The following is a 14,143-nucleotide window of genomic DNA, read 5'->3' as shown; positions in this document are numbered from 1 at the left end:
GAGCTGCTTCTGTTGGCTCTACAGCATAAGTTAATTAACCGACTATTCCCAGAATTGTGTTGGAATCATCGTGCACCAGCACCATCAAGAAAATGAAAAATAGTTTCATGGGGGAAATAAATCAATGTTTACTGAAAGGACAGTGACAAATTTGGTAGAAAAATAATGTGTATTTTTAGGCTTGTATCAGATATTGGAAACAGTAAAGAATAAAAATTTATTTAAAACATATTCATATAGCATGGTGATGTGATAGCTATTTTTTCCAAACCATTCAACATCCTAGTCTGATTATATACCTGGAGATTATTGTTCAGTGGCTTTCAGTATTTCATCATAACATAATACAATCTGTACAGCTAGGACTTTAGTAATTCAGTCCCAGTTTGTTTGATGTTCTTCAGGGGCCTCTGTGCATTTCCACTTATGGGATTAGCTCCTTTAGTGTTGTGCTGTGTGACTGTGTAACAAAGCCACGTCTCCTAAGGGTGCCAGAATGCTCTCTCATTTAGATGATCAGCTCTGTCCATATAAGGGAGTATTACTCCTATCTAATACTACCAGTTTCTTCTCTAACGCTGCTGAAAGCGAAATGGAACTACTTCTTGTGTCTGTGAGCTAATTAGCCTAATCTCTCTTCTATAATTAATTAGTTAGAGTTATGCATGGTATAGTTAGGGTAGTGGAGGCTACTTGCCTTGGTTTATCCCGAGGTTATGTTGGGTCCAGACCGATTCAAAAGTTGTGCATCCTGCTTGGCAATCTTTCCAGAGACAGATGCACATGTTTGGTGCCTAGTGTTCCTGGGAAAGGCTCACCGAGTCTGCCAGTACCCAATTTGCCATGCCTTTACTCCTTGGTTGAGGAAGGACAGACAACTAAGACTGCAGGCTCACTAGGTTTCTTTGAGCCATTAGCCAGACCATCCTAGTGCTCCTTCAGGAGTTTCAAGGTGCGCCTGTTTGCTGAGACCTACTGTAAAGAGACCTCTGTGCAGCCCTCTTTGTTGAGGCTGACGTTGACTTTCCTGAGGTAAACACTTACTGGAACTGACCCTCTGGCCCAGCACTATCCAGGACTGCAGGCTCTTGTCAAAACAGACTGCTCCATCACCTCAGTCTGCGATGACACTAAAGACTCCCTCAGTGCCCTTAGAGTTGGCAAAGTTTGACATCACGAGAGAGAGAGAGTCATGCTTACAGATACCTTAATGCCCCTGTTTTGGGGAAGAGAAAGGAAAAGAAGAAGTAGTCTGATCTGCAGAAGGGGTCCAAGGAGAAGAACAAAGGGGGAGGCATTGTTTTCATTCTCCTCTGTGATTCATACAGTGTTTGGAGACACTTTACCAGTCTCGACCCTGTCTTGAATATATATTCCTCCTCAGCTTGATGCTTCAGTGCTGAGTGACTTGGACACCTCACTGGCATGCATGCCTCTAACACCATTGACTTTCCTCTCTCATGGCTGAGGTTTGTTTATCAAAGCTTTTGGCTACACCTCTGCGTTTTGACTCTGCACTTCAATATTCAATGCCAGTATTGATCCAAAACATCCTTCAGGAGCATGGGATTTCCTTGGAATTGAATATGCTACTCCTCCAATTTGCTCCAGAAAACCCAGCTGCCTTCCCTCTCCAAAAACTCCATATGCATGAAAAGGTCTTATGAAGGGACCTCTTCAATTATTAATGTGGCCCCACATTCAGGAGCCAGTGAAAGTTTTGCTCAATGCTGCCAAAACTAGCATGGCCCTAACTTCAACACTAATGAGAATGTAGACACCAATGCCGCTCCCGGCACTGAAGCAGCTCAGTCAAGGCTTGAGAGTTTTCCTGACCGCTGACTCACCTCAGGCACCGCTACCTTCAAGGACACCCATGTTTCATTTGGCACAGATACGACTGGCACTATTGCCTCCTCAAGAAGATTGACAACGGGGAGGAGACGCCCAGAGGAAATGGAGCAATTTCCCATAAAGGAAAGATTACTTTATTTGAAGTAAAGGAAACATACATTACTTGAAGATGAAATGGGGGCTTCGTCCATCTCTCCTCCTGATGACAAGAAATTATTTCAGGAGTTGATGGGGAGAATGGCTAATACCCTTCAGTTACAGACTGGAATTTCAGACAGTCTAAGCCCCTTTTCAGTATCATGGAAGCACAGAAAAAAGACATTTGCTTTTCCTAGTCTCCTGGGTTTACTCAGTCCAGCAAAGGACATTTTGCTTTCTCTGTCTTCACCATCAACACTAGATAGTGTCTTATCACACATCTAATACATGGCCATCCAACATCTTGACAGTTGAAAGAAGAAGCGACAAAGTCTGTCAGTGGTGCTTAGTAGTGGTATGGGAAAAGAGCCCAATGCGCAAGTGGGAAAGCTTCCCATCTGGCTACAGGTCCACTCATTAGATGGAAGTTGAAGTACTCTGCTTCCTTCCTCACCTGAGGGCCTCAGCCTGGATGCTCTGATGGTTCTTTGAAGTGACTGCACCAGTCTTAACACGGCTTCTCCAAACTGAAAAATTATTGGCAGGATTTTCCCAATTGTCAGTGGGAATGCTGAATTTCTAGAGACCTTGCTTGACCTTGTCGCTGTATCAGAGGTTTCTCCTTCCTCTGCGTTGTAGACAGTTCTTAGGTTGGCCATAAAGCACAGCTTTTGGCAGACGATATTGAGGCATGCACTCCACGTGTCCTAACCAGCAAAGCCAGTCAATGTCCAGCATAGACTGTAGTTCAGTTCTCTCAAGGGTCTTGTTATCAGTGATCCATTGGTCCCAAGAAACTCTAAGGATTTTTCTGAGACAGCGGAAGCAGAAACTGTTCAGTCTCCGCTCCTGCTTAGAGTAGGTAACCGAACTTTCACAGACATAAAAAAGGGTACTAAGGACACAAGCCTGATAAACAAACAGACACACATTTGTATTCAGGGTTAGCAACTTGTTGTTCCAAACACATGAGGTTAAATTTTCCAAAGGTAACAGAAGCTTTGCCGATTCTCATATCAAATTCCCTATCAAGGTTCAGTGAGCTGGGAAGAATTGAGCCAAAATGGCAGAAGTGATCCACATTGTCCAGAGCTTCATTATTGACAAAGATTTTAGGTGGAATGTTGGTACCTTGTGACATGACAAGTGTTTTTTTTAATACTGATTATTGTGCCAAATTGGGAGCATGCATCAGAAAACTTGTTCACCATGACCAGCAGTTCATCAGGTGAATTAGAGATGAATGCAGTGTCACCTGTGAAAAGCAGATCCTGAATAGTAAGCTGGATGACATGCCTTCTGCTCTGGAATTGTCTGATGTTAAACAAGCTGCCTTCCATGCTTGATTCAACAAGTACGCCAGATGGATCGTTTCCAAAGGGGTACTTAAGAAGAATAGAGAAGAAAATGCCAAAGCCAAAGGCTAAGAGACAGCCTTGCTTCGTACCAGTATTAATACTAAACTTGGATGATCCAATGTACACAGTCTGAAAAGGAAGCTGATCTTGTCCCTGCAGGTGCTTCAACAACTTCATTGATGGTAGATCAGAGAAAATTCACTCCTCCATCCCCTACTGTTACAGTCACCACAGATGCCTGCACTCTGGTTTATGGTGCACATGGCCACTTGAACACCTGGGAATCCAGATTCTACATCAGTGTGTTGAAGAGCAGGTCTGTAAGATGGGTTCTAAAGGCGTTGTGTCTGTCCATACATTGCGTAGTACAAGTGCTCACAGACAATACCACGGCCATGTAGTGCATCAACAAATGGGGAGCACATTCTTAACTTCATCTATGGAGGCAAGGAAGCTGTGCCTCTGATGTATTCATCATCACATTCACCCATTAGCAGCACACCAGCACATTCACCCACTAGCAGGAGAAAAGGAGTATGTACATGCAGACGCACTCAGCATGAACTCTTACAACAAACACAAATGGTCCCTAAACTGGTCAGGAGTGTCTTCATTCTTACTCAAGTGGGGTCAACCTCTAATCAAAGTATTCATGTCTAGTCAGAATGCCAAGTATCTGTCCTGCACCAGGACTTAAAGTGGCAAGAAATCTTTATTGGATTCATTCCTTCTGTATTGAAGCAATCATCTCTCCGTTTTCTGTCCCATTCCCTTGATACCCAGAATCATAAGGAAGATCAGAGAGGACAGAACCAGTGTCCTACTGATAGCACTAATGTGGCTTAGGCAACATTGATATACAGATCTTCTCCAACTAATCAGAGAATCATCCATTCATCTTCCTCTCTGCGCCCACACCTCCTCTCTAAACAATAAAGGAAGATTCTTCACCAGAAGAGCCAAATACGCTTCATCTATCTGTGTGAAGGATAGTCAGCAAACACATACGATCCATGAAAGGTAGGAGTGTTCAAGCAGTACTGTTAGTCATGAAAGAACTAAATGGTTTGTGTTGGATGAAAAGTAATGGGTTAACCCCATCATGCGAAGGAGACCCAGCAGTTTGAAAAGGAGTACTTGTGGCACCTTGGAGACTAACAAATTTATTTGAGCATAAGCTTTCATGAGCTACAACTCATTTCATTGGATGCATTCAGTGGAAAATACAGTGGGGAGATTTACATACACAGAGAATATGAAACAGTGGTGTTACCATACACACTGTAACGAGAGTGATAAGGTAAGGTGAGCTATTACCAGCAGGAGAGCGGGGGTGGGGGAAAACCTTTTGTAGTGATAATGAAGGTGGGCCATTTCCAGCAGTTGACAAGAACATGTGAGAAACAGTAGGTGGGGGTGGGGGAGTAAACGTGGGGAAATAGTTTTACTTTGTGTAATGACACATCCACTTCCTACTCAACATGCGCTACATTGATGATACCTTCATCATCTGGACCCATGGAAAAGAAGCCCTTGAGGAATTCCATCATGATTTCAACAATTTCCATCCCACCATCAACCTCAGCCTGGACCAGTCCACCCAAGAGATCCACTTCCTGGACACTACGGTGCTAATAAGTGATGGTCACATAAACATCACCCTATACCGGAAACCTACTGACCGCTGTGCCTACCTACATGCCTCCAGCTTTCATCCAGAGCACACGATCCATTGTCTACAGCCAAGCTCTACGATACAACCGCATTTGCTCCAACCCCTCAGACAGAGACAAACACCTACAAGATCTCTGTCAAGCGTTCTTACAACTACAATACCCACCTGCTGAAGTGAAGAAAGAGATTGACAGAGCCAGAAGAGTACCCAGAAGTTACCTACTACAGGACAGGCCCAACAAAGAAAATAACAGAACGCAACTAGCCATCACCTTCAGCCCCCAACTAAAACTTCTCCAACGCATCATCAAGGATCTACAACCTATCCTAAAGGACGACCCATCACTCTCACAGATCTTGGGAGACAGGCCAGTCCTTGCCTACAGACAGCCCCCCAACCTGAAGCAAATGCTCACCAGCAACCACACACCACACAACAAAAACACTAACCCAGGAACCTATCCTTGCAACAAAGCCCGTTGCCAACTGTGTTCACATATCTATTCAGGGGACACCTAATCACATCAGCCACACTATCAGAGGCTCGTTCACCTGCACATCTACCAATGTAATATGTGCCATCATATGCCAGCAATGCCCCTCTGTCATGTACATTGGCCAAACCGGACAGTCTCTATGTAAAAGAATAAATGGACACAAATCAGACGTCAGGAATTATAACATTCAAAAACCAGTCGGAGAACACTTCAGTCTCTTTGGTCACTCGATTACAGACCTAAAAGTGGCAATTCTAGAACAAAAAAACTTCAAAAACAGACTCTAACGAGAGAGTGCTGAATTGGAATTAATTTGCAAACTAGATACAATTAACTAAGGCTTGAATAAAGACTGGGAGTGGATGTGTCATTACACAAAGTAAAACGATTTCCCCATGTTTATTCCTCTCCCAGCCCCCCACTGTTCCTCAGACGTTCTTGTCAACTGCTGGAATTGGCCCACCTTGATTATCACTACAAAAGGTTTTCCCTCCCCCCCCCCCCGCTCTCCTGGTAATAGCTCACCTTAAGTGATCACTCTGGTTTCAGTGTGTATGGTAACACCCATTGTTTCATGTTCTCTATGTATATAAATCTCCCCACTGTATTTTCCACTGAATGCATCCAATGAAGTGAACTGTAGGTCACGAAAGCTTATGCTCAAATAAATTTGTTAGTCTCTAAAGTGCCACAAGTACTCCTTTTCTTTTTGCGGATACAGACTAACATGGCTACTACTCTGAAACCAGCAGTTTGAATATCTCTTGTATTTTAAATCACAAGGTTTAGCCATAGTTTCCTGAAGGTTCATTAAGCTGCTGTTTCTGCCTCTTACTTTTTTGTTAGACAGGTCTTTATTCTTTCATCCTACAGTCTCCAGATTTCTTAGGAGATGGTAAATGCCTTTCCCAGCACAAAAGGACCTTCCTGGCCAAGAATTTGACCAGGGTTTTAACTGTTGGTAGTTCTACCCGGTGAGCCCCGTCTCAAGCTTCCATAGATACCTGTCTATCAAAACAGCATTTTTAATAGATATTACCTCTGCTAGGAGGGTTAACAAGCTCAGTAGCTTGATGGCCTTTCTAACATTTACAGTAGTACATAAAGACAAAGTTGTTTTGAGATCTAACTCAGGTTTATGCTGAAGGTGGCATCGACTTTCATCTGTTGCAGTATGTCTCTCTCCCTGTTTCCTTCTCCAGAAACCAGGCTTACCCAGGGTAGTCCATCTTATATTGCTTTGATATGAAAAGGGCTCTGTGCTATTATCTGGACAGGGCTAAGCCCTTAAAATAATCTAACATTGATTGTTGCCATGGGGAAAGGTGTAAGGCAGAACCATTTAGTTAACAATTTTCCCCTCGGGATTAAGAGGTGTAGTGAGTATTGTTATACTTAAGCCAGAAAACCGGTACCACTTGTCTTAAGAACACACTCCATTAGGGCTATGACGGACTCTCTAGCTTGTTTGAGACAGGTTCCTATTGTAGAGATTTGCCAAGCAGCAACACTGAGTTCTGGTCACACTTTCACTAAGTGTTATTAATTGGACTTGGCATCGTGCTCTGATGCTTGGTTTGGTAAAGTGGTGCTACAGTTCATTTTTGCCTCTAACTCCTTGCCTTCCATTCTCTGTTGGGGACACTGCTTGCTAATCTCCTATAAGTGAGGAGGCCTTTGAACAAGGAAGGGTTACTTACTAGTAACTCTTGTTTTTTGAGAGTTGCCTCTGTACATTCAGACTACTCACCACTTTCCCTTCTGCCTTGGAGTTCTTTGTATGTCAGAATTTTGACATCTAGGCAGAAGCAACTGAGATGGTCAGGGAGTGCGGGGTGCACTCCATTAGGCAGATGGAACTCATTATGTTGTCTTAAGAGTGGTCTTCCCCCACCCATAGCGGGTACAGCTTTGTTATGCAGTTCCATAAATGGCCACTAGAGGCACCGAATCTCATACCTGCAAATGCACAGAAGCAACTGTTGCAGAACAATAGTTACTAATAAGGTGGTAACCGCTCTTTACTGAAAATGCAGATTTCAGTATGATTATTTGATTTCTTTTTCTACTCTTTTTACCAGATCTTTCAAAGACTAATCTATGCAGATAAACAGGAAGTTCAAGGAGATGGTCCATTTCTGGATGGAATTAATGTCACTATCCGAAGAAATTATATTTATGAAGATGCTTATGACAAACTTTCCCCTGAAAATGGTATGTTTGCATTTAAGTTCTAGAATATTCTAAAAATAACATTGATTGGTTGTATAAATCTTACCATATAATTATATATTTGCTTTTACCCGACTGGAAGGTTTGGGTTTTTTAAAAAAAGAAGCGTCTTATCCCTGAAGTACCAAACATCCCCAGAATCCAGGTTCTCTCTGTCCATGCACACATATGAAATCCTCATTCAAGTTTGTCATCTTGATTATTGCTACCTCCTCCTCTCTGACCTCCTTGACAAATACATCTCTTGCCTTCAGCCCATTCAAACTAAATATTCATTGTGTGCCATCTCCATCCTTACAAGACTGTTTCTCTGACAACCTGTTTTGTGCTTTCACCCTTGCTGTTTGTCTGCAATGAGTTTTAGCTGAACCGTTTCAAACCTCTAGCATAGACACAGCTTACTTGGGTATAGTGTGACTTATAAGGGAGTGGGGCTAAGGTGAACTGGTTCCTGCTATGTTGGTGTAAATAATGTCTACAATAGGGGTGTGCACCTGTGTAGTTGCAACAGTGGCTAAAAATCCACAGTAGACGAGGCCTAACTTGTGGAAAGCCGTCACCAAACATATGGAGTTTTGGCATATAAGAAGAAAGTTTAAGGCACAAAATGAGTAATCCTGAGCAAGGGACATAAGTCAATAAGAAGAGATTCTATAAATACATTAGGACCAAGAGAAAAATGAAGTAAAGTATAGGTCCACTACTCACGAGGAAAGGAGAGCTGAGGTGGTTAATGCATGTTTTGCTTCACTCTTCATTTAAAAAAGGTTAATTGTGACAAGATGATAAGAACAATTAATATTAACAAAAAGGGGGAAGGAACTCAGAATAGGGAAAGAATATTTAGATAAGTTATATGTACTCAGGTCAGCAGGATTTGATGACATTTGTGCCATGGTACTTAAGGAATTAGCTGAAGTAATCTTGGAACCATTAGCAATTACCTGGAGGATAGATGAGGTCCCAGAGAACTAGAGAAGAGCAAACATAGTACCTGTCTTTAAAAAGGGAAGCAAAGGGGGTTCAGTGATCAATTGTTCTCCATGTCACTGAAGAAGGAATGGGCTTAATCTACAGCAAAAGAGGTTTAAGTTAGATATTAGGAAAAACTTTCTATCTATAAGGATAGTTAAGCTCTGGAATAGGCTTCCAAGGGAAGTTGTGGAATCTGTCATTGGATGTTTTTAAGAACAGGTTGGACAAACATCTGTCAGGGATGGTCCAGATATACTTGTTCCAGCATCAATGCAGGGGGGTTGAACTAGATCACTTCTCAAGGTCCCTTGTAGGCATACTTTTATATGATTCTATTAATATCTTTCCAAAGCACTGCAAAAGAACCAGCTTCAGCTTCACCCCACTACCTTATGAGTTCTTTGCTGGGGATTTTCTTTGGCTTGGAGGAATCCTCAATTAGTATAGAACTGGCATAGCTTGCTGCTGTACCTCGTTTCCCACATCCACTGATGTAAGAGGCATAGATGGGCGTGGCTGGGATATCATGTGCTCTGGCAGTCCTCAGCTACTGTAAGGACCCTAAGGGACTATTGCCTGCTGGTGCAAGTTGGAGTAGTCCCCAAGAATAAAAAGTCAGGGAGCCATAACTGGTTGTTGGTTTTCAGCTTCTGCTTTACACCTCTCTTGTGTTACCCTTGGTGGCTATGTGGGACAGGAGCTGTTCTTTGCTAGACTCTTCTCTATGCTCAGACAGAGCCAGTTAACATCTTATACTGTTTTTGCTTGGGCTCCTACAGCCTGGCAGGTAAGTAGGCAGTGAGCACTCTGAGCTACTCTCTTCCTTCTCCTGTAGTGCAGCAGGTGGCCAGCAGGGGAATTGCTGAGTAATTGCAGCAGGGATGGGACAACTGCTCAGAATGTTCCCAGTTCACAAGAGGAGTGTTACCGAAGAGGCAGGGGAGGCAGTTGTGGAGTGTTACCCTCTATCTCTTTCTCATAGTGATGGGATTAATTCAAATATTTAAATTTACAAGTTCAAGGCACACTGCACGGAACACATTTTCCATTCACAATCAAATACATGTTTTCTTCTTAACTCAGTAGCCCTTGAGGGCTACGAGTGCCTCCTGGGCCAGAGGTTTGACACTGTATTAATAATAATAGTATGTTCTGGAATTTCTTATATAAATGTATATGAAGTTCAGATGCATTGCATAGAGTCTTCAAATGTGGTTTAAATTGTATCTGTACGTTATATAAAACAATCAAAGTTTGAGGAAAATCACTTCAGTAGTTTGATTGTTTCTAGTTGAAAAGTCCAGAGTTTGACTTTTCCAAGTTTGAGATGCAGTGCATTGATTCTGATACTGAATGCTAGCTATTATAACCTACGCACATTGGTCTAAAAAACCAAACAAATTTTTTTAACTTAATGTAAACTAGTGAAACTGTTTTCTTTGACTTCTCTTTAACTTAGAGAATCTTTATTATGAAGATTAATTAATTAATTAAGGTTATTAATGCTGAAGCATTTTTATAATACAAAATTTTTTACTTGGCTCTGATGTGTCATCTTCTATCTGAAGGTCTGGAAGCACATCAAGTATTGAATTAAGCTACATGATTCCCCCTGTGAAATAGTGAGGTGGTGTCATCATTTTACAGATGGAGAAATTGGGATAGAAAGGGTATGTGTTCGAGCCATTAGTAAAACTTAGATCTCCCAGCATTCTATCCCATGACACAAAACTATCCTTTTGACCTGTTAGCTCTGACTGTCAACGTATCCCGAACTCTGAGATCTCTGGCACCTACAAGTGAGAGAGACGCAAAGCTAAAGTGCTTCACAACCCCATGATGTTTTAAACTCTACTAAATTTGAAGTAATCGGGGCGGGGGGGGGGGGGTGGGAATCGGATCTGCCTTGCTAGATTTAAACTTTTATAACTTCAAAGCTACTAAATTAATCTCCTTAAACACTGACTTGTTTGGTAGATCTTTTTCATGCTTAAAAGGAAAGGGAAATATACTGTATTTTATTAAATTACTGTTTTCAGTTGGTTGCCTTAATATAGTCCTAATGTTACTCTTTCCTGTAACTAGATATTTATAGTTGCTTCAGGGAAAATGTGGTATTGAAGGTTGGGTCTGTAGTGTATCCTCTCTCTTTTTAAGAAGAGGTATACAATATGGCAACATACGACAAGCACTCCTGCATTATCTGATGTGTGCTCCAATTGTTGATTGTATTTGCTGTAGGAACAGAAGGCGAATTATCTTGTATATTTTTGTGTGCATTTGTTAACCTTTGGTGTGGTGGTGGTTAAAAATGGATAAGTCACAGGACTGGTAGTTGAGACCTGAATTCTGTCCATGGCTGTCATATACTCAAGAGGCATGTGACCTTCTGCAAGTCACGTAACTTCAGTGTGCCTTTGCAAAAATGGCGATGATACTAGAGTTCTGAGAGTAGTTGGTTAAAAAATTATTGAACTTTACAAACAGGAAAAGAAAGCAAACAAAATATGAAATTTTCAAATGTTTTTTCATTATTCAAAATTGTAATTTTTTTCGGCAAATAAATCTTGGTCTGCAAATTGTTCAGACAGTCTGTTATGAATATTCACAATTCACGCTGGGTTGATTATTACATAAGTCACAATGCTATTTCTGACTAGGTAGCTTATGTAACTAATCAACATAGCATGAATTGTGAATTTTTACAAACAATTTAAAATTTGCTTTCAGCAAGTACTTGTTTATTCAAGCTTCAAGGAGCTTTTTGCAAGAATTCACTCTGTTAAAGCTTCAGTTCTCCTATGGTCACAGAATGCAAACAAGAAGGTTCAAGAACAGAGTCAAACCAAACTTTATTTTTGAATCTGAACTAATATTTGCGGACTTTTTTTCCCACTCTTTGCTCCACTCTTACTTTTATGTACTTTTTAAAAATGTGTTTGAATTCTGTGGATAAAAGGGCTAAGTAAGTCTTCATATTATTGTTGCTTTCCCTTCAATACATGTATAACCTGTTTTCATTTTAAAGATCACTGTCTATGAGTCAAACGAGACTAAAAGCCATTTACACTGAAGGGGTTCTAGTAATGGTATGAAGTTTTTCACCTCTAATTTACAAGCTCAGATTACTACATCAGAAGTGACCAGATGCGGTTACTGATGATGGCTGTTTGACCTTTATGAAATAGGTGGTCTCATCCATTTCCAGATGGACAAGGGTTACTATCCCCAAACTATTGTCACATGTATTATCAATTGACACACTTGTTGGTAATATCATTGAAGACACAGAATGAGCATGGAGTTTGAACTATCCTTTGACCCCCTAGAGGTGACCCCTCCATGCCAGATATGGATACATTCCAAACACAGAATAATTGTTTACATGCTTATTATAGACTATTTTCCACCCCCTACCTCACATTCCCTTCCCCTTTTGCAATAGGAGGAGGAAAATGTTTTTAATGTGCTCTCTCTATATATATATTTAAATATTGTTCAGTTTCAGTCGAAAACGCTGTACATGTGGAATCTGGTTTAATCAACAGCAGCTATAGTGGGTGATAAACATTTTATTTATATATTTTTTTTCATTGTTTATTTTTGAGTCTGTTTAGTTGCATGGAATAGTTCTAGTTAGATTCGGTGTGGTTCAGATATAGTGTAGCAGTATAGAAAAGAAGAAATTCCTAGAAACTGTAACAGGGATAGTTTCAGGGTCATAGACTGAATTGATTACAATGGACCTGGAAGATTGAGTGCACATAGATGAGGTTTAGGAGTAATCAATAAAAAAAGAGATCACAAAAGAGCAATGGGCATTGATTTTGGAAGAAGGCAGCCAGTTTTTCCATATGCACTCAAGTAAAAGAGAATCATTATAAAGTAATGCTTCAGTGGTACCTTACTCAGTCTAGATCATTTAAAAAAATAGGAGTGAAATGGATTTGAGATTTTGGAGACAAAGACCCCTTATATGTATTAATAGGACTACCTCAAGATCATGAGTGGCAAAGTCATGAATAATGCAGGCCACATCAAACAAGTGTTGATAAAATCCTGACCCCATACCACACCTACACGTATACTGTAGATGTCATCATATATGTTGTGGAAAAATTATTTTAGAATTGTTTGAGTTTCTGAAAGTTTTACTGGGACTATTTTTTCTCCTCCACCCTTTTCTATCTCTGAATCGTCATAAGGTATTGACCTTACAGCTGTCATTGGTACCAAGCTGAACACTGCCCATTCTACGTCTCAGGCCAATATGACTTTGTGGAAGAGGGCCTTCTGTAGTGGGAGAAAGCAGAAAACATTTTTCTGACTAGTGGATTTTTTTTTTTTTTTTTTTTTTTTTGGTTAAGTAGCTGGAGTGAAGTTGCTCAGAGAACTGGAATGTTAACAGTAGTTCCAGTGAGATGGACTTTTGGGCAGAATGCATGTAAAGCTGGCGTTTATTACAAGATACTGCAATTTATCCCATGAATATTACCTACATATGTGATGTGCTATATACAGTACGTATTGCAATGGAATAAAGCTTTATCAGCATTTGTTTGGTATTGGTCACATTGATCAACAACAGAATGACATGAGTCGGCTCAAACAAGTGCTGATGAAAAAGTTTATATCCTTCTTCCCGCTTGATTGTGCTTCATATATACGCTACATGTTTTATAGAAATATGATTTCTGAAATGTTTTAGAGAGGAAAAAATAATGGGTACTATATTTCGTACCCTCCCTTGTAAAGCCTGGCTCCCTAAATACCCTGAGTCCAACTTTCCACAGTTCATTACAGCTAATGAAATGTAAGAAATCCTTCTGACACATACCTAGTTAATCCTATACTTTTAAGGTCTATAATCTAGACAGGCCTAGGAGCAAGTGTTATGTATCCTATTAGAACTCTACCCAGTGCAATGGAATAAATCTCCTGTTTCCAACCATTATATGTTATGAAATTTCAAACCTTACACCTGTGTTGGTCCTGGACTGAATAATGCACATCCTCTGCTTTGGGTAGGAATAATTTTGGAAGAAAGAAAACTTTCAGGCAGACTTTTAAAAAAGGAAAGAAAAAAAATCTAGCTCTTTACAACTGGCTGTCAAGTGTTCCTAGTAAGAGAGGTGGTTTAGGCCCCAATTTTGTCCTGTGAAGACTTCACTGGGGCTATATATGGGCACAGCAGTCTATCCACCTGCAACAAATAGCAGGATCAGGAACTTAATGTGAAGAGTATTGAAGAGTACAGATAAGGAGGTTTGAAGGGGCATGATCAGTGTCACTCACACACCACACCTGTCAGGTAGGGGTGTGTGTGTGTACAGTATGTGATATTTTTTCACTTTGTCAACTGGACTTGGTCTCATAAATCATCTCACTGAGTTGACTGCTGATATTCCAAATCTC

General features: G+C 40.8%; 1 protein-coding gene across 1 annotated transcript in view; it reads left to right on the top strand.

Moving 5' to 3' along the window:
• The window catches only part of UBE3C (ubiquitin protein ligase E3C), a 168,544-nt gene that overhangs the window by 101,332 nt on the left and 53,069 nt on the right, over nt 1-14,143 (top strand). The window contains exon 17 of the mRNA XM_084621594.1: nt 7,603-7,735. Coding sequence (XP_084477720.1) covers nt 7,603-7,735 — 133 coding nt within the window. The remainder of the gene's footprint in view (nt 1-7,602; nt 7,736-14,143) is intronic.

Source organism: Lepidochelys olivacea, assembly GCF_965140295.1.
Source record: "Lepidochelys olivacea isolate rLepOli2 genome assembly, chromosome: 2".
NCBI classification, from domain to species: Eukaryota; Metazoa; Chordata; order Testudines; family Cheloniidae; genus Lepidochelys; species Lepidochelys olivacea.
This window is presented reverse-complemented; position numbering and strand designations above follow the sequence as displayed.